This window comes from Engystomops pustulosus, chromosome 3 (genome assembly GCF_040894005.1).
Source record: "Engystomops pustulosus chromosome 3, aEngPut4.maternal, whole genome shotgun sequence".
NCBI classification, from domain to species: domain Eukaryota; kingdom Metazoa; phylum Chordata; class Amphibia; order Anura; family Leptodactylidae; genus Engystomops; species Engystomops pustulosus.
This window is the reverse complement of record NC_092413.1, coordinates 16,439,535-16,466,868: the sequence shown is the minus strand read 5'-3', so window position 1 is coordinate 16,466,868 and position 27,334 is coordinate 16,439,535. Positions and strand designations below refer to the sequence as shown.

At 38.8% G+C, this 27,334-nt stretch overlaps 2 protein-coding genes across 2 annotated transcripts in view; one reads left to right on the top strand and one right to left on the bottom strand.

The window, feature by feature from the left end:
- The window catches only part of LOC140121017 (spermatogenesis-associated protein 7 homolog), a 287,164-nt gene that overhangs the window by 141,691 nt on the left and 118,139 nt on the right, over positions 1–27,334 (bottom strand). The window lies entirely within an intron of this gene.
- KCNK2 (potassium two pore domain channel subfamily K member 2) overlaps positions 7,852–27,334 on the top strand; it is a 77,219-nt gene continuing 57,736 nt past the window's right edge. Inside the window, exon 1 of the mRNA XM_072140128.1 lies at positions 7,852–8,198. Coding sequence (XP_071996229.1) covers positions 8,192–8,198 — 7 coding nt within the window. The 5' untranslated portion in view covers positions 7,852–8,191. The remainder of the gene's footprint in view (positions 8,199–27,334) is intronic.

Below are 27,334 nucleotides of genomic sequence, written 5' to 3'. Positions count from 1 at the left end.
ACATACAGCATACACATATCACATATACACACATACAAAATATAAACACACACATACAGTACCATATACAGACATACAACATATAAACCACAATACAATATATTGTGTGCAATGCATTATAAGTCCTGGCCAGCCCAGTCCACAGAATCAATGTTATCTCATTGAAAAAAAATTGATTGATTGAAATTGATTGCAAACTGGAAATTGATCCAACTTTGGGCAACAATGATGTAATCCATCACCTAGTGATTGGTATTGGATTTCTTTTTTATTTCATACTAGATTATTTATAACCCACAAAGGCAAACCACACAGTGATTCGGGCCCTGCAGCCAAAGCTGCTTCTGTATCACTTATCCATCCTTTTGTAAGTGGTTGGAAACACCCATATAAGCTCAAGTTGTATGATCAAGTGTTATGCCCTGTGCCTCCTGAAGTAATGTTATAGAATGGCATTGCTGTTGTGACCATGATATTACTGGTCTCCACCATGGCTCTTATATTCCAAAATGGCTCTTTTTTCGATTTTTGTCTTTAATTCAGACCTTGGACCTTGGCCAAATAATGTTCCTAATAGGTTTTTATTACCTTTTAAACTTGGTTATCCTTCTGTAGAACCTTCTTCTCACACTGCTGGTATTTGACCTTGTGCAGAGAAATCAATCAGAGAAGCATTTGATGTATACATCTTATTGGCTTCTTCTAAGTGGTTAGAAACACTCAATTAAGCCAAATTCTGAACATATTGCTGGTGACATTACTAGTCCCCACCATGGCTCTTATTCTTATACTCCAACATGGCTCTTTTTTTCTATTTTTGCCTTTAATGCAGACATTGGACCTAATTTTCCTAATAGGTTTTTATTACATATTAAGCTTGGGTAACGTTCTGCAGAACCTTCTTCTCACACTGCTGGTATTTGACCTTGTGCAGAAAAAAATCCATCAGAGAAGCATTTGACAGCTCATCTTATTGGCTTCTTCTAAGTGGTTAGAAACACTCAATTAAGCCAAATTCTTATCATATTAATCTATCATGAGATTAAATGGGTGTTTCTAACCACTCAGAAGAAGACAGGTACAAGTGATACAGAAGCAGATAGGCCCAATGTGGCATCGGAAAAATAAGACAGAGTTTCTGACATTTAAATGGGCCGTCAAAGAACTCCTAATTACATACTTACCCTGCTCTGGGTTCCATTTCTCTTGTGGCTACAGCATTACTGTTTTTTGGCTCTGGACAGAAGTGCAGGGGGTCATGGGACCCACTTCCACCAATGTATGGTACCTCTGACCATGGGTCTTCACCTCTTTTCTTCTCTTCAGGTCCGAGGAGGACACTCATTGGCCAAATTGGGTCCCATGACTCCTCCGACTGCTAGACCTTAAACTGGACTATTGAAGTCCGGAGAGGGAAGGCACGGCCCGGGTTATTTTTTGATGCCCCTTGGAAAGGGATGGTCTTCTGGAGAGGTTAAACTGTATTATGCAATACCCATAGAAATCAATGTCCTGTTCGTGCAGCATACGGAAGGTTAGACTCTTTCTAGTCCCTCTTACATCAAACAAATTGATAGATGGAAACATAATATACATGTTTCCAGTACTTGGGGCTTTACAAGGCTGAAAAAATCCGCGTTCTTGAATCCTATTAAAGGTCATATTAACATTTATGCAGTGAGTGTGTAAATAGCCTCACTGGCCGTAAATCACTGAGCAAAAAAAGCCAATTGTATTTCCAGAGCTGCCTAGAAATGGATGTAACCGGCAAGGATTTACCACTGCGGGGAACGCTACAAGTGTCACTGATACAACACAATGGAAATATTTCCGTCATGTCACCAGTATAGCAGAAAAGCAGCTGGAAGGAGCCGCATCCTGTAATAAGCCGGTGTCTGGATTAATCTGCACAGCTGTACTCAAGACCTATTTATACCGAGTCTATAAACATCTCACGTAAACTCACACATTGGACGGTGCAGATGGACGCAGCGCTGTGACCGCGCAGCAGAGTTCAGTGTCACATAGGGACAGGGATGGTCCGCATCCGGATAACACAACAAAAACAACAACTAACATAGTATATATTTACTCCGCTTCAAACACTTCACAACATAAAGACGACTTCAATCCTTCAATCTTTTTCAATTTTTCATATAGAAAACCAGAGAAAAACAACTAAACAAAAATGACCATCAGATATAAAGTAATGAACATTGTTCTCAAAGTACAGGATAAGGAAAACATGTGTAGTGTCCGACTCCAAGGACTCGAAGACTTCACGTATAATAAAGCAATCCTCTATTCGACCAGCATAACAATAGTATAGAAGGAAGAATGATACTGGCATGGGCACCCCAGCGATCCATACCGCGGAGGCACCCGTGCCCCTCTTTGCTGCCATGGGCCCGCTCCCGCTGCCGCAGCGGTGCTTCAAGATTTAAAGGGCCAGCGCACAAGTGATTGGCGCTGGCCACTTCCGGGAATGCATTTAATCCGGCGGCTCCCATAATTCCCTGCCAGATCTTCAAGCCATTCCCTGAAGAGAAAGCCCTCCTGTGTACCAGTGTTCCTTTGTATCCTGCGTTCCTGTGTATCCTGTGCTCCTGTGTATCCTCCGTTCCTGTGTATCCTGCGTTACTGTGTATCCTGCGTTACTGTGTATCCTGCGTTCCTGTCCAGTGTGCCAGTCCGTTGCTCTGTATTCTGATCTGTGCGCCAGTCTGTTGCTGTGTATCCTGCTGTCCTGTGTGCCAGTCGGTTGCTGTGTATCCTGATCCGTGTGCCAGTCCGTTGCTGTGTTCCTGATCCGTGTGCCAGTCCATTGCTCTGTATCCTGATCCGTGTGCCAGCTCCTGCGATTCCTGACGTGAGTCCTAGTGTGCCTTCCTGTGCTGTCCTCCTACTGTCACCCCGGGTACAGTCTCCTGCATTACTACCTTGGTAGCCACCGCGGGCTAGTCTCACTTGTGGAACGACCTGATGGTACCCTACCGCAGCAAGACCATCCCGCTTTGCGGCGGGCTCTGGTGCCACTTAGACTCCGGTCCCAGGTGTTGGCTAGTACCATCTCCGCGGTGGTCCAGAGGGTCCACAGACTCCCAGCCCTGAAAGATACATTCCGAAACGCATAGGATGCAGATTTTTTCTTCTCCATGTATGTGTTTCCTGTTGTAATTCCCTATTTTAACGCTGCTGGAATAAAGGATTGCTTTATTATATGTGAAGTCTTCGAGTCTCTGGAGCTGGACACTACATATGTTTTCCACATCTCCATTAAAGGACTACATGACGGACATAGATAGCTGAGCCCTGTATAGAACCACTGATGGGCTATATCAGCGATGGCTAACCTATGGCACTGGTGCCAGAGGTGGCACTCGGAGCCCTTTCTGTGGGCACTCAGGCAATCACCAGAGATGACTCCAGGTATCTTCCTGCAGTCTCAGACAGCCCAGGACTTGCTGTGCACAGAGCTATTTTAAAGTGACAGCGCTACCTGGGACTATTTTCTGCTTTATTGCTGTCCTGGTGCTGGTATCAATGAAAGCTGTAACAGAGCAGGGAGTATAAATCACAAATTAAATTTCTGTGTTGGCACTGTGCGATAAATAAGTGGGTCTTTGTTGTAGTTTGGGCACTCGGACTCTAAAAGGTTTGCCATCACTGGGCTATATGATCAGTGCCGGGCCAAGCGTCAGAGCTTAGGAATACTAAACGACGTGGCACGTGACATGTCCATGCCAGAGCCCCTACGATACTCCTTACACTGCACATGCCGCTCTCACATGTCTATGAACTTAATGAGGTTTCCACAAGAGAAACCATATAGGAGAATGTCATACAACGCTGTATCTCTCGCAGCATGGAGGTTTCAGTATACAGCCGCGTTCACACTATTTTAAGATACAACAGGTGGCAGCTGACCGGCAAATACAGTCAATGGAAAATTGTTCCTCGTATCTGCAGTCATCTTTCATATGAAATATCAAATGTCCAATGAGGAATCAACTGACTGAAGAGATGATGAGACAAACTTCAGGGGTCTCATTTCAAAGATGTCTGACCCAAGTTTCAAAATAACATAATTTATTACCTAAAAAATAAAATAGAGATGTTTTTGCACTGTTGCTTTTTGGTGATTATACAGCATGGCTCCTCCTTTCTCATGCTAATTATGCTAATTTGTAGGTCCCTGATGGGTTGGTGTCTTTGCTGTAGTACAAGGCTCTGATTTTGAGTCCACCATCAAAAGTATTTTGTCAACCCCCTCAAAGAACCTTTAATTCCACTTCCTTAGCTACCAAATTTTTGGGTATGCGCAATAGTGATTTCGGCAGCCAGAGGAGTGAAGTAGAGAGGGCAAGAAAGGTTGACGACTGGTTTCGAGGGGTGTCATTTCGGCAGAGGACCCAGAAATTTGTGTCTCTTCGGAGACGTTCTCCAAAGGACTTATTTTTATCTAAAAATGTAACAATTTTTGGGCTAAAAAGTTGTGTTTTAGTAGATTCCATATGGAAGTCTGTTGTTTATCCCAAGTGACAGCACCATTACAGGACATGTGTTTCCTAAAAGCATCTTCTACTACTACTGTATATTTTTGGTGTAGAGTCTGTGTAACTTCATTGGCTGGTTGTCCTGCTGCTTCTGCTGTTCCTGTGGAAGAAGTGGATTGCATGCTCATTGGATATTATTGATACCTAGACCTGCTTCTTTTAGAAAACTCCATAATTATGATACTTAAAATCTATTGAATAACTTTTACAAAATTTTCTCTGGTAGGGTGAAAGAAAACAGCAATTTGACCCGGTGTTTTCAATTTTGTTGTACTTTTTACCATGTGGCGTAGATAAAATCTTTGCTTTTATTTTTCATTTTACTGTAATTAGGATAATATCAAGTGGGGGGTTATGAGGAGTCTCCATCCTGGCCTGCCATAAAAAATGGCTAAATGGACGAGGGCTGTAAGCATGGCGCAGGCAAGGGGCAGAGAGACCCCCCGTGCCACCTCTGTCCTGACACGTCTCTTCCCCGTCTATCCAACGGGGAAGCCATGATAAATGTGGTCCATGGTATCTATCATCTATCTATCTCCTATCTATCTACCTATCTCATATCTATCCCATATCTATCTATCTATCTATCTATCTATCTATCTATCTATCTATCTATCTATCTATCTATCTCATATCTATCTCATATCTATCTATCTATCTCATATATATCTATCTATCTATCTATCTCATATCTATCTATCTATCTCATATCTATCTATCTATCTATCTATCTATCTATCTCATATCTATCTATCTATCTCATATCTTTATCTATTGCATATCCATCTCATATCTATCTGTCAATCTTATATCTATCTATCTCATATCTATCTATCTATCTATCTATCTCATATCTATCTATCTCATATCTATCTATCTATCTATCTCATATCTATCTATCTATCTATCTATCTATCTCATATCTATCTATCTCATATCTATCTATCTATCTATCTATCTATCTCATATCTATCTATCTATCTATCTATCTATCTATCTATCTCATATCTATCTATCTATCTCATATCTATCTATCTCATATATATCTGTCTATCTTATATCTATCTCATATCTATCTATCTGTCTATCTCATATATATCTATCTATCTCATATCTATCCATCTACCTCATATCTATCTATCTCTTATCTATCAATCTATCTATCTATCTCATATCTATCTCATATCTATCAATCTATCTATCTATCTTATATCTATCTCATATCTATCTATCTATCTATCTATCTATCTATCTATCTATCTATCTATCTATCTCATATCTATCTATTTATCTATCTCCTATCTATCTATCTCATATCTATCTATCTATCTATCTCATATCTATCTATCTATCTATCTATCTCATATCTATCTATCTATCTATCTATCTATCTATCTATCTCATATCTATCTATCTATCTATCTATCTCGTATCTATCTATCTCATATCTATCTATCTATCTATCTATCTCATATCTATCTATCTATCTATCTCATATCTATCTATCTTATATCTATCTATCTCATATCTATCTATCTCCTATCTATCTATCTATCTATCTATCTATCTATCTATCTATCTCATATCTATCTATCTATCTCATATCTGTCTATCTATCTATCTCATATCTATCTATCTATCTATCTATCTATCTATCTATCTCATATCTATCATCTAACTATCTAGAGATGCCTGAAGACTTACAATCCTTGGTCATAGATGTCCATTAAGACATAGAAAGCCTTTAGACCCTAATCCTGTAGAAAAACGTGACATTATGGATATATGCTGCACACAGGGGCAGGACAAACCCATAGTGATGATAGCTGCTTAATGGGCAAACAACCATACCAGTCATACCAGCAGTGTTATATACCAGTCATACCAGCAGTGTTATATACCAGTCATACCAGCAGTGTTATATACCAGTCATACCAGCAGTGTTATATACCAGTCATACCAGCAGTGTTATATACCAGTCATACCAGCAGTGTTATATACCAGTCATACCAGCAGTGTTATATACCAGTCATACCAGCAGTGTTATATACCAGTCATACCAGCAGTGTTATATACCAGCCATACCAGCAGTGTTATATACCAGCCATACTTGTAGTCTGATATGCCAACCATTCCAATGGTCCGTCAAAGTGAGATCTGATATCCCAATAATTCAGCTCAACGTAAATGACAAAATCTCATTGAATTATAACGAGGTCCATTAGATTTCTGCCGGGTTCAAGGCTTGTACTTAAGACGATCCAATTCCTTACATCAAAATATGGTGTCAAAAATTAATTTAAAAAGTGGCAAAATTACACACACAAAAATGACAAGTGATTACAGCCTCGGGGAGAGTTCACACAGGGAGGATCTGCTACAAAGTAGAATTTGCATTGTTAATTTCTGTTGCAATTTACATGGAGTAAAATGACACATTGTAACAAAACGCGGTGTGGTACAGACCTATCAGACGAGAGTTGTAAGACAGATGGCCATATGAGCTAACAATCTATACGGAATAGGTATTTCTGTTTGCATAGATCATCATGAGGTTCCACAGTGGTGGATTTTGAATTTTATTGGGCCCTGAGTAAATTTGTGACTGTAGGTCCAGAAATGTACAGAACAGAGGAGGGAACAGGAGGATGGGGTTAGCAGCAATGGAGTATAACAAAGGCGGTTTTGGGCGTTAGCTCAGGACCCAAACTTTGTAGGGGGCCCAAACCACACACTAAATTTTATACTCAGAAGCGCCTTCATCCATTAAATCCTTGTACATCTGTTCCTGCTCTCAATACTCATGTACACCAGAACCATTTCAGGACCTTTGAAGGTCCTCCAAAAGGTCCTGAAACTGCAGATTGAAAGCAGACAGAACGGACACATCCTCCAAGAAGCTGATATCATATGTAGGAAGTGATTCCAGACTTGTAGGGGTTATAATATTCATACAGGGTCCATGGCAGTCTTATCCGCCCCTGGGGGTGAGCATCCCACTATTGTATGGGGCCACTCTGATCTCTGGGGCCCATGGAGGGGTGTGATATAGTCTACAAGTTCCCCTATTTAAACATTTGACATCATGGAAGTACAGATCAGGCCCCCAGTAATCTATAGGCACCGCACATTAGTATATACTGTATCCAGCCCTGCGGATTAGACTATAAAAGAGGATTTGTCGTCATATCTCCGGTGCACAGTGGGTTAAACCTATTCTCTGGTCTCCAGGAGGAGCACCTTGTAGCAGTCTGGGGCAGGCAGGTGCTGTCTCCCCCTGCATGCCTCTGTCTCCCTGCACCTGCCCCTCTCCCCAGCATAGTCTCTGCTGTGTGCTCAGCCTGCTCTTTGTAGTCTCATTCACAGCAGCCTTTCCTCCAGTCCTTTCATTCCCAGCTTGGATCCTGCCTCCTCCCTCCCCATCATCATCATCATTATACACATCCCCTGACTCTCCACAGTAGCCTCCTCTCCTCCAGCATCTCTCTATCTCAGCTCTGGATTTCTCTGGACTCTTATGTACAGTCTCTCCAGCTGGTGATTTCTATCTACAGCCTCCTATTCCTAAATGCAATAGCAACACCCAACCAAACAATGCCTTGCTCCCCAGAGAGGAACCTGCAAAGAGCCTGGAAATGAAAAGTGAGTACAGTCTACACCATGCCATTACACTCCGTATACCTTACTGGGGGACTACAGGTCACAGGAAGCCTTGCAGTGCGGTGCTATACATAGTATATACATCACAGTGTTACTTTGTTTCCTAACATTCCATATAATCCATGTACAAGATTGTGAAACATTGCACTCTGTATACCTAAAGGGGGAACTACAAGTCCCAGAAAGAATTGCATTGCGGTGCACTGATATCCATGCATACTGTACACATTGCATCACACAGTTACTTTGTTTCATGACATTACATATCATCCCTGTACCACAATGTAAAGCAATGAACTCAGTATACCTATACGGGGACTACAAGTCCCAGGAAGACTTGCACTATGGTGCTCTGACACTCAGAGTTCTACAGGCTGCCACATAGCATATATATTGTATCACACTGTTACTTGGTTTCATACATTCCATATTATTCCATATTATCTCTGTACCAGAATGTAAAACATTGCACTCTATAAACCTAGGAGGGGACTACAAGTCTCAGGAAGTCTTGCATTGTGCTTTGCTAACATCTATACATACTGTTCACATTGCATCACTCAGTTACAATGTTTCATGACATTACATATCCTCTCTGTACCATAATGCAAAGCATTAAACTCAATATACCTATAGGGGGACTACAGGTCCCAGGAGGCCTTGCACAGTGGTGCTCTGACACTCAGCTCTACAGGCTGTAACATAGCATATACATTGTATCACACTGTTTCATACATTCCATATTATTCCATATTATCCCTGTACCATAATGTAAAACATTGCACTCTATATACCTAGAGGGGGACTACAAGTCCCAGGAAGCCTTGCACAGTGGTGCTCTGACTTCCAGGTTTCCACATACTGTATACATAGTATCACACTGATACTACAATGTTTAATAATATTCCATATTATCCCTGTTCTAGAATGTAAACCTCTGCAACAATGTTTCCACCTTTCAGCTCAACAGGACTTAACCCCTTCTGCCCCATGTGCTGCAGTTAGTTCTATTTTGAACCCTTCCCCCTTATACCGGTTTTTACACCAGTTGTATGGATTCTTCTTCACTTGAGCTCCTTGCTGGAGGTGTGGGCACTGTGAGACTGCTCCACCAGCTGGACCTGCAGGGAGGGGGTGCACGATTTGCATTGTGTGAGGGGGTTTTGGAATAATGAGCATCTGGGGTACTCGCTTATATATTCACATGGAGCAGAAGAAGGAGAAGCAGCACAATGTAAGATGTACGTGACGGACTTGTAGTCTGGGTTATTATACATAAGGATGTGTCCCCATGTACTGATACATAGTAACGAAGCATCTGCTGATGGTGGAGGGCTCTGTGCAGGGCTGGGGGCTGACATCTGCCCAGTAATGTATCACACTAACTAGATTCATTGGTGTAGAACATGAGCTACTACTGTATCTACAGCCTTGTATCTATCTCATATCTATCTATCTATCTATCTATCTATCTATCTATCTATCTCATATCTATCTATCTCATATCTATCTATCTATCTATCTCATATCTATCTATCTCATATCTATCTATCTCATATCTATCTATCTATCTCATATCTATCTATCTATCTATCTATCTATCTATCTATCTATCTATCTCCTATCTATCTATCTCATATCTATCTATCTATCTCATATCTATCTATCTATCTATCTATCTCCTATCTATCTATCTATCTATCTATCTATCTATCTATCTATCTCCTATCTATCTATCTCATATCTATCAATCTATCTATCTATCTCATATCTATCAATCTATCTATCTATCTCATATCTATCTATCTATCTATCTCATATCTATCTATCTCATATCTATCTATCTATCTATCTCATATCTATCTATCTCATATCTATCTATCTCATATCTATCTATCTATCTCATATCTATCTATCTATCTATCTATCTATCTATCTATCTATCTATCTATCTCCTATCTATCTATCTCATATCTATCTATCTATCTCATATCTATCTATCTATCTATCTATCTCCTATCTATCTATCTATCTATCTATCTATCTATCTATCTATCTATCTATCTATCTATCTATCTATCTATCTCCTATCTATCTATCTCATATCTATCAATCTATCTATCTATCTCATATCTATCAATCTATCTATCTATCTCATATCTATCTATCTATCTATCTATCTATCTATCTATCTATCTATCTATCGATCTATCTCCTATCTATCTATCTATCTATCATCACTATCTTTATTTTTCAATCTCATGCCATACACAAGTGAATGGTGATTTTCTATGACCCCCCTTGTTATCATAGTGGGGGGGATCTTGTAGTGTGCACTGGTGTGTATAATCCTGTGTGACCCCAGGCAGGAGGGTGGTCCTGGACCCTGTCACTGGCTGCCACCTCTTCTGTACACAGTGACAGGCAGTGCAGGTGCCTCCTTGTTGTGATGTGGGTGACAACCTGCCACCTGCCGCATCCCATCTCCTGTCATGTAGAAATACTAGACCAATAGAAAGGCTCAGAACTGGGGCAAACTTATAGGGGTCACAATTCTTGCGATTTTCCTGCAACGTTTATTTATAAGTTGGGGTTTTACCACAATCACAATGTGACATCACAAAACCTTTTTTTATGTTAATTTGTTATTTATTTTACTGCCCCCCCTTTACCAGAGCAATGTACTGAGATCATCATTTAATGTTGTTAATGGGGATGAAGCTACATACATGAATATACATAGACATGCATACATATATGTACAAACACATACATGAATACACACATACATCCAAATACATCTAAACACCTAAATACACACATACATACATAAACATACACAAACATATACACATGCAAATACACATGTATACATTTATAAACACATATATACACACAAAAAACACACAGAGTCAGTATTATAGTAGTTATATTCTTGTACATAGGGGGCAGTATTATAGTAGTTATATTCCTGTACATGGGAGGCAGTATTATAGTAGTTATATTCTTGTACATGGGGGGGCAGTATTATAGTAGTTATATTCCTGTACATAGGGGGCAGTATTATAGTAGTTATATTCTTGTACATAGGGGGCAGTATTATAGTAGTTATATTCTTGTACATAGGGGGCAGTATTATAGTAGTTATATTCCTGTACATAGGGGGCAGTATTATAGTAGTTATATTCTTGTACATAGGGGGCAGTATTATAGTAGTTATATTCTTGTACATAGGGGCAGTATTATAGTAGTTATATTCCTGTACATAAGGGGCAGTATTATAGTAGTTATATTCTTGTACATAGGGGGCAGTATTATAGTAGTTATATTCTTGTACATAGGGGGCAGTATTATAGTAGTTATATTTATGTACATAGGGGGCAGTATTATAGTAGTTATATTCTTGTACATAGAGGGCAGTATTATAGTAGCTATATTCTTGTACATAGGGAGCAGTATTATAGTAGTTATATTCTTGTACATAGGGGGCAGTATTATAGTAGTTATATTCTTGTACATAGGGGGCAGTATTATAGTAGTTATATTCTTGTACATAGGGAGCAGTATTATAGTAGTTATATTCTTGTACATAGAGGGCAGTATTATAGTAGTTATATTCTTGTACATAGGGGGCAGTATTATAGTAGTTATATTCTTGTACATAGGGGGCAGTATTATAGTAGTTATATTCTTGTACATAGAGGGCAGTATTATAGTAGTTATATTCCTGTACATAGGGAGCAGTATTATAGTAGTTATATTCCTGTACATAGGGGGCAGTATTATAGTAGTTATATTCTTGTACATAGGGGACAGTATTATAGTAGTTATATTCTTGTACATAGGGAGCATTATTATAGTAGTTATATTCTTGTACATAGGGGACAGTATTATAGTAGTTATATTCTTGTACATAGGGAGCATTATTATAGTAGTTATATTCTTGTACATAGGGGGCAGTATTATAGTAGTTATATTCCTGTACATAGGGAGCAGTATTATAGTAGTTATATTCTTGTACATAGGGGGCAGTATTATAGTAGTTATATTCTTGTACATAGGGAGCATTATTATAGTAGTTATATTCTTGTACATAGGGGGCAGTATTATAGTAGTTATATTCCTGTACATAGGGGGCAGTATTATAGTAGTTATATTCTTGTACATAGGGGGCAGTATTATAGTAGTTATATTCCTGTACATAGGGGGCAGTATTATAGTAGTTATATTCTTGTACATAGGGGGCAGTATTATAGTAGTTATATTCTTGTACATAGGGGGCAGTATTATAGTAGTTATATTCCTGTACATAGGGGGCAGTATTATAGTAGTTATATTCCTGTACATAGGGGGCAGTATTATAGTAGTTATATTCTTGTACATAGGGGGCAGTATTATAGTAGTTATATTCTTGTACATAGGGGGCAGTATTATAGTAGTTATATTCTTGTACATAGGGGGCAGTATTATAGTAGTTATATTCTTGTACATAGGGGGCAGTATTATAGTAGTTATATTCTTGTACATAGGGGGCAGTATTATAGTAGTTATATTCTTGTACATAGGGGGTAGTATTATAGTAGTTATATTCCTGTACATAGGGGGCAGTATTATAGTAGTTATATTCCTGTACAAAGGGGGCAGTATTATAGTAGTTATATTCTTGTACATAGGTGGCAGTATTATAGTAGTTATATTCCTGTACATAGGGGGCAGTATTATAGTAGTTACATTATTGTACATAGGGGGCAGTATTATAGTAGTTACATTATTGTACATAGGGGGCAGTATTATATTAGTTCTATTCCTGTACATAGGAGGCAGTATTATAGTAGTTATATTCTTGTACATAGAGGGCAGTATTATAGTAGTTATATTCCTGTACATAGGGAGCAGTATTATAGTAGTTATATTCTTGTACATAGGGGGTAGTATTATAGTAGTTATATTCCTGTACATAGGGGGCAGTATTATAGTAGTTATATTCCTGTACATAGGGGGCAGTATTATAGTAGTTATATTCTTGTACATAGGTGGCAGTATTATAGTAGTTATATTCCTGTACATAGGGGGCAGTATTATAGTAGTTATATTCCTGTACATAGGGGGCAGTATTATAGTAGTTACATTATTGTACATAGGGGGCAGTATTATAGTAGTTCTATTCCTGTACATAGGAGGCAGTATTATAGTAGTTATATTCCTGTACATAGGGGGCAGTATTATAGTAGTTACATTATTGTACATAGGGGGCAGTATTATAGTAGTTATATTCCTGTACATAGGGGGCAGTATTATAGTAGTTATAGTCTTGTACACAGGGGGCAGTATTATAGTAGTTATATTCTTGTACATAGAGGGCAGTATTATAGTAGTTATATTCCTGTACATAGGGAGCAGTATTATAGTAGTTATATTCTTGTACATAGGGGGCAGTATTATAGTAGTTATATTCTTGTACATAGGGAGCATTATTATAGTAGTTATATTCTTGTACATAGGGGGCAGTATTATAGTAGTTATATTCTTGTACATAGGGGGCAGTATTATAGTAGTTATATTCTTGTACATAGGGGCAGTATTATAGTAGTTATATTCTTGTACATAGGGGGCAGTATTATAGTAGTTATATTCCTGTACATAGGAGGCAGTATTATAGTAGTTATATTCCTGTACATAGGGGGCAGTATTATAGTAGTTCTATTCCTGTACATAGGAGGCAGTATTATAGTAGTTATATTCTTGTACATAGAGGGCAGTATTATAGTAGTTATATTCCTGTACATAGGGAGCAGTATTATAGTAGTTATATTCTTGTACATAGGGGGCAGTATTATAGTAGTTATATTCTTGTACATAGGGAGCATTATTATAGTAGTTATATTCTTGTACATAGGGGGCAGTATTATAGTAGTTATATTCTTGTACATAGGGGGCAGTATTATAGTAGTTATATTCCTGTACATAGGGGGCAGTATTATAGTAGTTATATTCCTGTACATAGGGGGCAGTATTATAGTAGTTATATTCTTGTACATAGGGGGCAGTATTATAGTAGTTATATTCTTGTACATAGGGGGCAGTATTATAGTAGTTATATTCTTGTACATAGGAGGCAGTATTATAGTAGTTATATTCTTGTACATAGGGGGCAGTATTATAGTAGTTATGTTCTTGTACATAGAGGGCAGTATTATAGTAGTTATATTCTTGTACATAGGGGGCAGTATTATAGTAGTTATGTTCTTGTACATAGAGGGCAGTATTATAGTAGTTATATTCCTGTACATAGGGGGCAGTATTATAGTAGTTATAGTCTTGTACACAGGGGGCAGTATTATAGTAGTTATATTCTTGTACATAGAGGGCAGTATTATAGTAGTTATATTCCTGTACATAGGGAGCAGTATTATAGTAGTTATATTCTTGTACATAGGGGGCAGTATTATAGTAGTTATATTCTTGTACATAGGGAGCATTATTATAGTAGTTATATTCTTGTACATAGGGGGCAGTATTATAGTAGTTATATTCTTGTACATAGGGGGCAGTATTATAGTAGTTATATTCTTGTACATAGGGGCAGTATTATAGTAGTTATATTCTTGTACATAGGGGGCAGTATTATAGTAGTTATATTCCTGTACATAGGAGGCAGTATTATAGTAGTTATATTCCTGTACATAGGGGGCAGTATTATAGTAGTTCTATTCCTGTACATAGGAGGCAGTATTATAGTAGTTATATTCTTGTACATAGAGGGCAGTATTATAGTAGTTATATTCCTGTACATAGGGAGCAGTATTATAGTAGTTATATTCTTGTACATAGGGGGCAGTATTATAGTAGTTATATTCTTGTACATAGGGAGCATTATTATAGTAGTTATATTCTTGTACATAGGGGGCAGTATTATAGTAGTTATATTCTTGTACATAGGGGGCAGTATTATAGTAGTTATATTCCTGTACATAGGGGGCAGTATTATAGTAGTTATATTCCTGTACATAGGGGGCAGTATTATAGTAGTTATATTCTTGTACATAGGGGGCAGTATTATAGTAGTTATATTCTTGTACATAGGGGGCAGTATTATAGTAGTTATATTCTTGTACATAGGAGGCAGTATTATAGTAGTTATATTCTTGTACATAGGGGGCAGTATTATAGTAGTTATGTTCTTGTACATAGAGGGCAGTATTATAGTAGTTATATTCCTGTACATAGGGGGCAGTATTATAGTAGTTATAGTCTTGTACATAGGGGGCAGTATTATAGTAGTTACATTCTTGTACATAGGGGGCAGTATTATAGTAGTTACATTCTTGTACATAGGGGGCAGTATTATAGTAGTTATATTCTTGTACATAGGGGGCAGTATTATAGTAGTTATATTCATGTACATAGGGGGCAGTATTATAGTAGTTATATTCTTGTACATAGGGGGCAGTATTATAGTAGTTATATTCATGTACATAGGGGGCAGTATTATAGTAGTTATATTCTTGTACATAGGGGCAGTATTATAGTGGTTATATTCCTGTACATAGGGGGCAGTATTATAGTAGTTATATTCTTGTACATAGGGGGCAGTATTATAGTAGTTATATTCTTGTACATAGGGGGCAGTATTATATTAGTTATATTCTTGTACATAGGGGGCAGTATTATAGTAGTTATATTCCTGTACATAGGGGGCAGTATTATAGTAGTTATATTCCTGTACATAGGGGGCAGTATTATAGTAGTTATATTCTTGTACATAGGGAGCAGTATTATAGTAGTTATATTCTTGTACATAGGGGGCAGTATTATAGTAGTTATATTCTTGTACATAGGGGGCAGTATTATAGTAGTTATATTCTTGTACATAGGGGGCAGTATTATAGTAGTTACATTCTTGTACATAGGGGGCAGTATTATAGTAGTTATATTCTTGTACATAGGGAGCAGTATTATAGTAGTTATATTCTTGTACATAGGGGGCAGTATTATAGTAGTTATATTCTTGTACAAAGGGGGCAGTATTATAGTAGTTATATTCTTGTACATAGGGGGCAGTATTATAGTAGTTACATTCTTGTACATAGGGGGCAGTATTATAGTAGTTATATTCTTGTAGATAGGGGGCAGTATTATAGTAGTTATATTCATGTACATAGGGGGCAGTATTATAGTAGTTATATTCTTGTACATAGGGGCAGTATTATAGTGGTTATATTCCTGTACATAGGAGGCAGTGTTATAGTAGTTATATTCTTGTACATAAGGGGTAGTATTATAGTAGTTATATTCTTGTACATAGGGGGCAGTATTATAGTAGTTATATTCTTGTACATAGGGGGCAGTATTATAGTAGTTATATTCTTGTACATAGGGGGCAGTATTATAGTAGTTATATTCTTGTACATAGGGGGCAGTATTATAGTAGTTATATTCCTGTACATAGGGGGCAGTATTATAGTAGTTATATTCCTGTACATAGGGGGCAGTATAATAGTAGTTATATTCCTGTACATAGGGGGCAGTATTATAGTAGTTATAGTCTTGTACATAGGGGGCAGTATTATAGTAGTTACATTCTTGTACATAGGGGGCAGTATTATAGTAGTTACATTCTTGTACATAGGGGGCAGTATTATAGTAGTTATATTCTTGTACATAGGGGGCAGTATTATAGTAGTTATATTCTTGTACATAGGGGACAGTATTATAGTAGTTATATTCTTGTACATAGGGGCAGTATTATAGTAGTTATATACTTGTACATAGGGGGCAGTATTATAGTAGTTATATTCTTTTACATAGGGGGCAGTATTATAGTAGTTATATTCCTGTATATAGGGGGGCAGTATTATAGTAGTTTTATTCCTGTACATAGGGGGCAGTATTATAGTAGTTATATTCCTGTACATAGGGGGCAGTATTATAGTAGTTATATTCTTGTACATAGGGGCAGTATTATAGTAGTTATATTCTTGTACATAGGGGGCAGTATTATAGTAGTTATATTCCTGTACATAGGGGGCAGTATTATAGTAGTTATATTCCTGTACATAGGGGGCAGTATTATAGTAGTTATATTCTTGTACATAGGGGGCAGTATTATAGTTGTTATATTTATGTACATAGGGGGCAGTATTATAGTAGTTATATTCTTGTACATAGGGGGCAGTATTATAGTAGTTATATTCTTGTACATAGGGGGCAGTATTATAGTAGTTATATCCTTGTACATAGGGGGCAGTATTATAGTAGTTATATTCTTGTACATAAGGGCAGTATTATAGTAGTTATATTCTTGTACATAAGGGCAGTATTATAGTAGTTATATTCTTGTACATAAGGGCAGTATTATAGTAGTTATATTCTTGTACATAAGGGCAGTATTATAGTAGTTATCCCCTTCAATACTACCGGTTGCTGGAATTATTAATAAACCGCTATTCTTGGAGTGCTCCCTGCATGGTATATACCCTGGTAGGCGCTTGCACTGTGGTTATATAATTTGCTGTCTCTGCACTGATGGAGGACACATTCAGGTGCGTCTTGTGTGGCCGCGCAGTGTACGGTATTATATTGTAGAAGTCACGATTGATGGGTGAGGGCTCTGTCTGCCAAGATTCGTGTGCCACAGCTTAGTGAGGAGTCACGCCTGGGTCACGGCATGGGTTAGAGGGAGCCAGTGCAGAGTCATGGTGACGCTTATTAAATCAAGCAGTGAATTTCCTTTTCCTTAATAGAATTTCACAACATTAGCAGCCCCTCATCCAAACACAGGGAAGTCATGGAGAGCGGAAGATGGGAAGAGATCCGAGCAGGTGCCAATGACTGGTACCCAAGAGATTGCAGTCAATAAGGAGCTGCCCAGGGCTTGGACCATCATGAAATATCCATGAATCATTGCATCCATTTATACCGCCATCCCCTGACTCATGATATGAATATATGTCCTTCTCTATTCTTATGACTGGAAGTTGGGATCTTCATTTATAAATGTCTCTGCAGCTGCTGCACCTCATGGTTCTGAAGTGAGAAGGAACGTGTTCTCAGCACACGAACAGATGTCCAACTTCAGGGAATATGTATAGCCATGAAGGAGAAGAGGCTCAAAGGGGTTGTCCAGCCAAACATATTACTAATCTATTTACTGCCCCCTATGTACAAGAATATAACTACTATAATACTGCCTCTATGTACAGGAATATAACTGCTATAATACTGCCCCCTATGTACAAGAATATAACTACTATAATACTGCCCCCTATGTACAAGAATATAACTACTATAATACTGCCCCTATATACAGGAATATAACTACTATAATACTGCCCCCTATGTACAGGAATATAACTACTATAATACTGCCCCCTATGTACAAGAATATAACTACTATAATACTGCCCCCTATGTACAGGAATATAACTACTATAATACTGCCCCCTATGTACAAGAATATAACTACTATAATACTGCCCCTTATGTACAGGAATATAACTACTATAATACTGCCCCCTATGTACAGGGATATAACTACTATAATACTGCCCCTATGTACAGGAATATAACTACTATAATACTGCCCCCTATGTACAGGAATATGACTACTATAATACTGCCCCCTATGTACAAGAATATAACTACTATAATACTGCCTCCTATGTACAAGAATATAACTACTATAATACTGCCCCCTATGTACAAGAAAATAACTACTATAATACTGCCCCCTATGTACAAGAAAATAACTACTATAATACTGCCCCCTATGTACAAGAATATAACTACTATAATACTGCCTCCTATGTACAAGAATATAACTACTATAATACTGCCCCCTATGTACAAGAAAATAACTACTATAATACTGCCCCCTATGTACAAGAAAATAACTACTATAATACTGCCCCCTATGTACAAGAATATAACTACTATAATACTGCCCCCTATGTACAGGAATATAACTACTATAATACTACCCCCTATGTACAAGAATATAACGACCTTAATACTGCCCCCTATGTACAAGAATATAACGACTATAATACTGCCCCCTATGTACAAGAATATAACTACGATAATACTGTCCCCTATGTACAGGAATATAACTACGATAATACTGCCCCCTATGTAAAGGAATATAACTACTATAATACTGCCCCCTATGTACAAGAATATAACTACTATAATACTGCCCCCTGTGTACAAGAATATAGCTACTATAATACTGCCCCCTATGTACAGGAATATAACTACTATAATACTGCCCCTATGTACAAGAATATAACTACTATAATACTGCCCCCTATGTACAAGAATATAACTACTATAATACTGCCCCTATGTACAAGAATATAACTACTATAATACTGCCCCCTATGTACAAGAATATAACTACTATAATACTGCCCCCTATGTAAAGGAATATAACTACTATAATACTGCCCCCTATGTACAAGAATATAACTACTATAATACTGCCCCTCTATGTACAAGAATATAACTACTATAATACTGCCCCCTATGTACAAGAATATAACTACTATAATACTGCCCCCTATGTAAAGGAATATAACTACTATAATACTGCCCCCTATGTACAAGAATATAACTACTATAATACTGCCCCTCTATGTACAAGAATATAACTACTATAATACTTCCCCTATGTACAGAAATATAACTACTATAATACTGCCCCCTATGTACAAGAATATAACTACTATAATACTGCCCCCTATGTACAAGAATATAACTACTACAATACTGCCCCCTATGTACAAGAATATAACTAATATAATACTGCCCCCTATGTACAGGAATATAACTACTATAATACTGCCCTCTATGTACAAGAATATAACTACTATAATACTGCCCCCTATGTAAAGGAATATAACTACTATAATACTGCCCCCTATGTACAGGAATATAACTACTATAATACTGCCCCATATATAGAACCAGAGACCATAGTCCCCAATCCTAGCAATTTTTCGAAGTCTCAGTATTTATCCCACTAGTTTGTATATAAAAGCTATAATCTGTCGTCTCCCGTTCAGACAATGAAAAGGGTTTCTTTCTAGAATCTTGATCATGTAAACAGTCAATATCAAATTTGATATCACTTTGTCATGTGTTCTGTTTGCAGCTCAGTTCAAATGAAGACGACAGGGATAAGCTGCAATACCAAAAACTGCCACTCTACAATTTATGGCGCTGTGATTGTTTAAATCATTATGAGAGAGACATTAAAAAATAATTACTATTAGAGAAAGTATAAAGAAATCTCCACCACGTGTCCCACGTTTGCCCCTCTCCTTATCATTCCAAGCCTCTAAGTGACTATAAGACAACTGGCTGCAGCAGGAGCCTCCCCCTTCTCTGTCTAACCCATAAGCCCCTCCCCTTTGCCAGTAACACATGACACTGTTGAGCAGGGGATTAACCCTTTGTCCTCACTGAGATGATGTTAGTAATGGTAAATTATATTGCAGTGTAAATGGAGGTGGGAGTGGCCGTGCAGGTGGAGCCCCTCCCAGTTGACATTTTTTGATTCGTCTTAGGTCATTTCACGTTATGGTGGGAAATCTGTTACAAAGACGGTTCTTAAAATAGTGATATTGCGTCACCGACCTGTAAGGTGCAATGACACCCGGTGACTGGCACCCAGAGGCCACGTGTGCAGAGCCGTGTGTATCTCAGCTCCCCATCCCCCATGAACACCATCACCTGACGCGCCCGGCAACTTCATGCACCAATTAGCCGAATTTCTCACATTCCTTCCTTTACCGTCAGCAAAATTCCGTATTTGTAGATCGTCGCTGACTGTTCACACTACGGACGCTCCAGTCATGCTGAACATTGCTCAATATTCTAGTTCAGGTACCAGGAAAGCAAAGAGTTAAATGGGATAACGAGGACACCCCGCCGGGGGGCAATTTCTAGTGAATTTCATTTATTAGCTCTCAAATTCTGATCTCAGCTGGAATTACACAAAGAATGAATTTCACCAAATTTTATCCACCTGCCCCAACAAAGTAACCCTCCCCCCTCGTCACTGACTCACACTGCTGTGCTCTTCGCTCTCTGATGCCGCTGCAGAGATATGTAGTCAAACCTTTGTGTATGTTGTTAGTAGCAGCAGGACTGTGAAATATGCATTTTTATTCCAGTATTGTAGTTGATAGATTTCCACGCTGTAGGGTATGTCCTCACACAGCTGCGTTCTGTGCTCTCTGCAGCCAGTGTTAGTTATTGTTTGTGAAGATATGTGTAATCATACATTTGTGTCGATAATAGCATCAGGACTGTGAAATATGTATTTTTTTTATTCCAGGATTGCAGCTGTCCCATGTGCACAACGGGTGTGTCCTCACACTGCTGTGCTCTTGGTAGCCAGTGTTAGGTATTGTCTTTGGAGAGATGTTTAATCATATGTTGTGTGGGTTGTTAGTGAAAGCAGGACTGTGAAATGTGGATTTATATTCCAGGATCCTAGGATCTCCACTTCTACACTTCTGGGGGCTTTCGGGGGTGGCTTTGCAATCTTAACTGGTAAAAGGCAAGAGGAATACACTGAGAATATTGTTGTGGTCACATGTAAAGAATAGAGATGTCATCCCTGGATAAAAACTCTACTCTCTCTCATACTCCTCATACCAGTACTAATTCTCAGTTCTCTCTATCCCCTCCCTATTGCTGGGATACCTCTATCCCTTCTATACAGTTACATATGCACAGTTCTCTCTATTTTTTCACTAGTTACATCTGCACAGTTCTCTCTTTTTACTCACTAGTTACATCTGCACAGTTCTCTCTATTTTCTCACTGGTTACAGCTGAACAGTTCTCTCTATTTGCTCACTAGTTACATCTGCACAATTCTCTCTATTTTCTCACTGGTTACATCTGCACAGTTCTCTCTATTTACTCACTAGTTACATCTGGACAGTTCTCTCTATTTTCCCACTGGTTACATCTGCACAGTTCTCTCTATTTACTCTGTAGTTACATCTGCACAGTTCTCTCTATTTTCTCACTAGTTACAGCTGCACAGTTCCCTCTATTTTCTGACTAGTTACATCTGCCCAGACCTCTATATTTTTCTCACTAGTTACATCTGCACAGTTCTCTCTATTTACTCACTAGTTACATCTGCACAGTTCTCTCTATTTACTCACTAGTTACATCTGCACAGTTCTCTCTATTTTCTCACTAGTTACATCTGCACAGTTCTCTCTATTTTCTCACTAGTTACAGCTGCACAGTTCTCTCTATTTTCTCACTAGTTACTAGTTACATCTGCACAGTTCTCTCTATTTTCTCACTAGTTACATCTGCACAGTTCTCTCTATTTTCTCACTAGTTACAGCTGCACAGTTCTCTCTATTTTCTCACTAGTTACTAGTTACATCTGCCCAGACCTCTATATTTTTCTCACTAGTTACATCTGCACAGTTCTCTCTATTTACTCACTAGTTACATCTGCACAGTTCTCTCTATTTTCTCACTAGTTACATCTGCACAATTCTCTCTATTTGCTCACTAATTACATCTGCATAGTTCTCTCTATTTTCTCACTGGTTACATCTGCACAGTTCTCTCTATTTACTCACTAGTTACATCTGGACAGTTCTCTCTATTTTCCCACTGGTTACATCTGCACAGTTCTCTCTATTTACTCTGTAGTTACATCTGCACAGTTCTCTCTATTTTCTCACTAGTTACAGCTGCACAGTTCCCTCTATTTTCTGACTAGTTACATCTGCCCAGACCTCTATATTTTTCTCACTAGTTACATCTGCACAGTTCTCTCTATTTACTCACTAGTTACATCTGCACAGTTCTCTCTATTTACTCACTAGTTACATCTGCACAGTTCTCTCTATTTTCTCACTAGTTACAGCTGCACAGTTCTCTCTATTTTCTCACTAGTTACTAGTTACATCTGCCCAGACCTCTATATTTTTCTCACTAGTTACATCTGCACAGTTCTCTCTATTTACTCACTAGTTACATCTGCACAGTTCTCTCTATTTTCTCACTAGTTACATCTGCACAATTCTCTCTATTTGCTCACTAATTACATCTGCATAGTTCTCTCTATTTTCTCACTGGTTACATCTGCACAGTTCTCTCTATTTACTCACTAGTTACATCTGGACAGTTCTCTCTATTTTCCCACTGGTTACATCTGCACAGTTCTCTCTATTTACTCTGTAGTTACATCTGCACAGTTCTCTCTATTTTCTCACTAGTTACAGCTGCACAGTTCCCTCTATTTTCTGACTAGTTACATCTGCCCAGACCTCTATATTTTTCTCACTAGTTACATCTGCACAGTTCTCTCTATTTACTCACTAGTTACATCTGCACAGTTCTCTCTATTTTCTCACTAGTTACAGCTGCACAGTTCTCTATATTTTCTCACTAGTTACAGCTGCACAGTTCTCTCTATTTTCTCACTAGTTACATCTGCACAGTTCTCTCTATTTTCACATAGTTAAATCTGCACAGTTCTCTCTATTTGCTCACTAGTTACATCTTCACTATTCTCTCTATTTGCTCACTAATTACATCTGCACAATTCTCTCTATTTACTCACTAGTTACAGCTGCACAGTTCTCTCTATTTTCTCATTAGTTACATCTGCACAGTTCTCTCTTTTTTCACATAGTTAAATCTGCACAGTTCTCTCTATTTTCTCACTAGTTACATCTGCACAATTCTCTCTATTTACTCACTAGTTACATCTGCACAATTCTCTCTATTTACTCACTAGTTACATCTGCACAGTTCTTTCTATTTCCTCACTAGCTTAATCTGCACAGTTCTCTCTATTTTCTCACTAGTTAAGGCTGCATGCACAAGAAAGTATGCCTGCACGGCTATGGCCAGGCAGGTGTATGTCCAGCAACATGGAGAGGAGGAGGAGTGGCCCCTCCCCTCTCCATTTAAATGCACGCCATATGGGCCGTACTACGGGAAAAGATAGGACATGTCCTATCTTTTCAATGTGTACAGAGCGGCCATCGCCGTCTATGGGGGATGCATGTACGACCAGAAGCTTGCAGCCATACATATGTCCCCCATACGGTAGTGTGAATGTAGCCTAAATCTGCACAGTTCTCTCTATTTTCTGACCAGTTACATCTCCACAGTTCTATCTATTTTCTGACTGGTTACATCTGCACAGTTCTCTCTATTTTCTGACTGGTTACATCTGCACAGTTCTCTCTATTTTCTCACTAGTTACATCTGCACAGTTCGCTCTATTTTCTCCCTAGTTACATCTGCACAGTTCCCTCTACTTTCTCACTAGTTGCATCTGCACAGATGTCTCAACATTTTCACTAGTTACAACTGCACAGTTCTCTCTATTTTCTCACTAGTTACAGCTGCACAGTTCTCTCTAACCCCTCCCTCTACAGACCCCCAGAAATTGAGACAGCAACCTTAGTGGCACTATCCCTATTCTACTATGTGAGAAATAGTATTCAATGGATGACCCGTTGAAGAGCAGGACATGTGATCACTTGTTGGGATGGAGTAATAAACTTTGTGGTTGATTTCCTAAAAGAATCCTTTGAACTAACTAATCTTAAAGGGATTTGTTTTAGCCATTACTTGTACAATGACATGAAGTCATCACTTCCCTTCCAGCTGAACTGGAAGCCCTGTGGACCTGTGGAGAGCCTTCTCAGTATCTGTGGCCTCTGGAGAGGTGCTTGTTTTTAAAAAAATTTTTTTTTTTTTTTGGAATATTGAAAAACCGCTATAATGAAAAGCAGGTCCAAAAAAAGATCTTTAGTGTTATCTGGGCATAAAATCATATATCCTATAGGAGTGTAATTATTCTCATGGATACAAATAATGCAGACACCTATAGAACCGTTGACCCTTCCCTCCCCCTTTAATAACAAATGCTTAAAGGGATTAAGAGGTATCATTCCAAATTAACAGGAGAAGAAGCACAGGGGGTAATTATTGTGATGGATCGACCCCCTAGAGGCAAAGCTTTAGCCGACATCAGCATAAGTGCTCTCATCAGTGTGCAGCTGTAAGGTGGTGCGGCGTCAATCCATATAATGATTGGGGGGGGAGATAATAAAGGTGACAGATGACACCCTGATGAGTTATATATATATATATATATATATCAGATGCGTACAATACTCACATGGATTGGAGGGTCTTGGTTGCTGACTCTACACGATATCCATATTCGCTACTATGGGGTTTTCTTGATGGATGAGGGTTATAGTTTGGGTCAAGCAGATGATAACCGGTTAGTAAGTCCCTCATGACTATTACTGCCGAGTCTGAAATCTAGTCCTAGGATGAGGACATGTGATTCAAGACACCAGGGACGTAATAAGGCTACACGAATTAGAAAGCCACTTAGGGCCGGTTCCACAGCACAGTAGAGGTCCGATTCTACTCACCTTCCAGGACCAGAGGAACCCTGCTATAGGATATAATTCTAGACTAGACATCAAGCGAGACAAAGACAAATCTCCAGGTTTCACCACTAGGACAGCCGGATACTTAAAGGGGTGTTCCCATTTCAGCAAATAAATATAAATATATAAATGTATTTGTATGAAGAAAAGTTATACAATTTCCCAATATACTTTCCGTATCGATTCCTCACGTTTTATTTTAGAACTCTGTTTGCTGTCGTTCTACAGGAAACTTCATTGCTTACTTCCTGTGGATATCAATTGGACCACGGTCATGTGTTGTCACACAGGTGCACGGCTCATTACATCACAGAGAGTCATCAGAGCTGTGTGTTATAACGAACCGTGCACCTGTGTGACATCACATGACCAGGGATATAAAGAGCCATGCACTGGAGATATAAGGAGCTGTGCAGCTGTGTGACATCACATGACCAGGGATAAAATGAGCCGAGCACCTGAGTGACATCACATGACCAGGGATATACCGAACCGTGCCCCTGTGTGACATCACATGACCAGGGATATAATGAGCCGTGCACCTGTGGGACATCACATGACCAGGGATATAATGAGCCGCGCACCTGTGTGACATCACATGACCAGAGATATAATGAGCCGTGCACCTGTGGGACATCACATGACCAGAGATATAAGAAGCTGTGCACCTGTGTAACATCACATGACTGGGGATATAATGAGCCGTGAACCTGTGTGACATCACACGACCAGGCATATAACGAGTCATGCACCTTTGTGACATAAAATGACCAGAGATATAAGGAGCTGTGCACCTGTGTGACATCACATGACCAGAGATATAAGTAGCTGTGCACCTGTGTGACATCACATGACCAGGCAACTTTTATTTTATCCACAGGAAGTAAACAACAAAGCTTCCTGTTTAATGCCCACAAGCAGAGATGTAGAAAACTGAGGAATTGATACAGAAAGTATATTGGAGAATTGGATAATTTTTTAATCATGATTATTTGCTGAAATTGGAACACCTTATAAAGGAAATCTCCCTTTAGATTTACTGATGATAGATGTCACAGACTGTCAGGGGATGAGTCGCTTTTATGAAGTCCTGGTAAATTGGCATTGTTCTAAAAAAGACTTTATAAAGATATTCAAATGAGCCGGGGGTGCTCAGGGCTACGTTACACGAGTGCCTTTCGGCTCCGCCTCCTGCTATTATATGCACTCCTCCTCTGTGTTCATGGTGCCTGGCCCCGCCCATAACTCAGCTGACGTCAAAATCGGGTGCAATACACACAGAGGGGGGCATGCATATATTAGCAGGAGGCGGAGCCTGTGGCCAAACACTTTGCCTTTAGCCCCCAGTTTTAAAACCCTTCTCTGATGGCTCATCCTTTTATGCAGATTCCCAAGTTAAGCCCCTCTTGTAGCCCCCCCATATTATGTTCTCCTTTCGGTAGCTCCCCAGCCTTATGCCTCCCATCCCATCCCTTCCCAAACTTTCTTTTCTTTTACAGTCAGATTAACACTCCCTGTTGTAGGTCTTCTCTTCTTTGCGGCTGCTACATTCAATGTCCGACTGGTGGGGGGTCCAACCCCTGGTACCTTACGGATCAACTGAGTTGGAGTAAATTACTGTTTCAGTAGATTACCGCAGACTCCAAGCACAGCG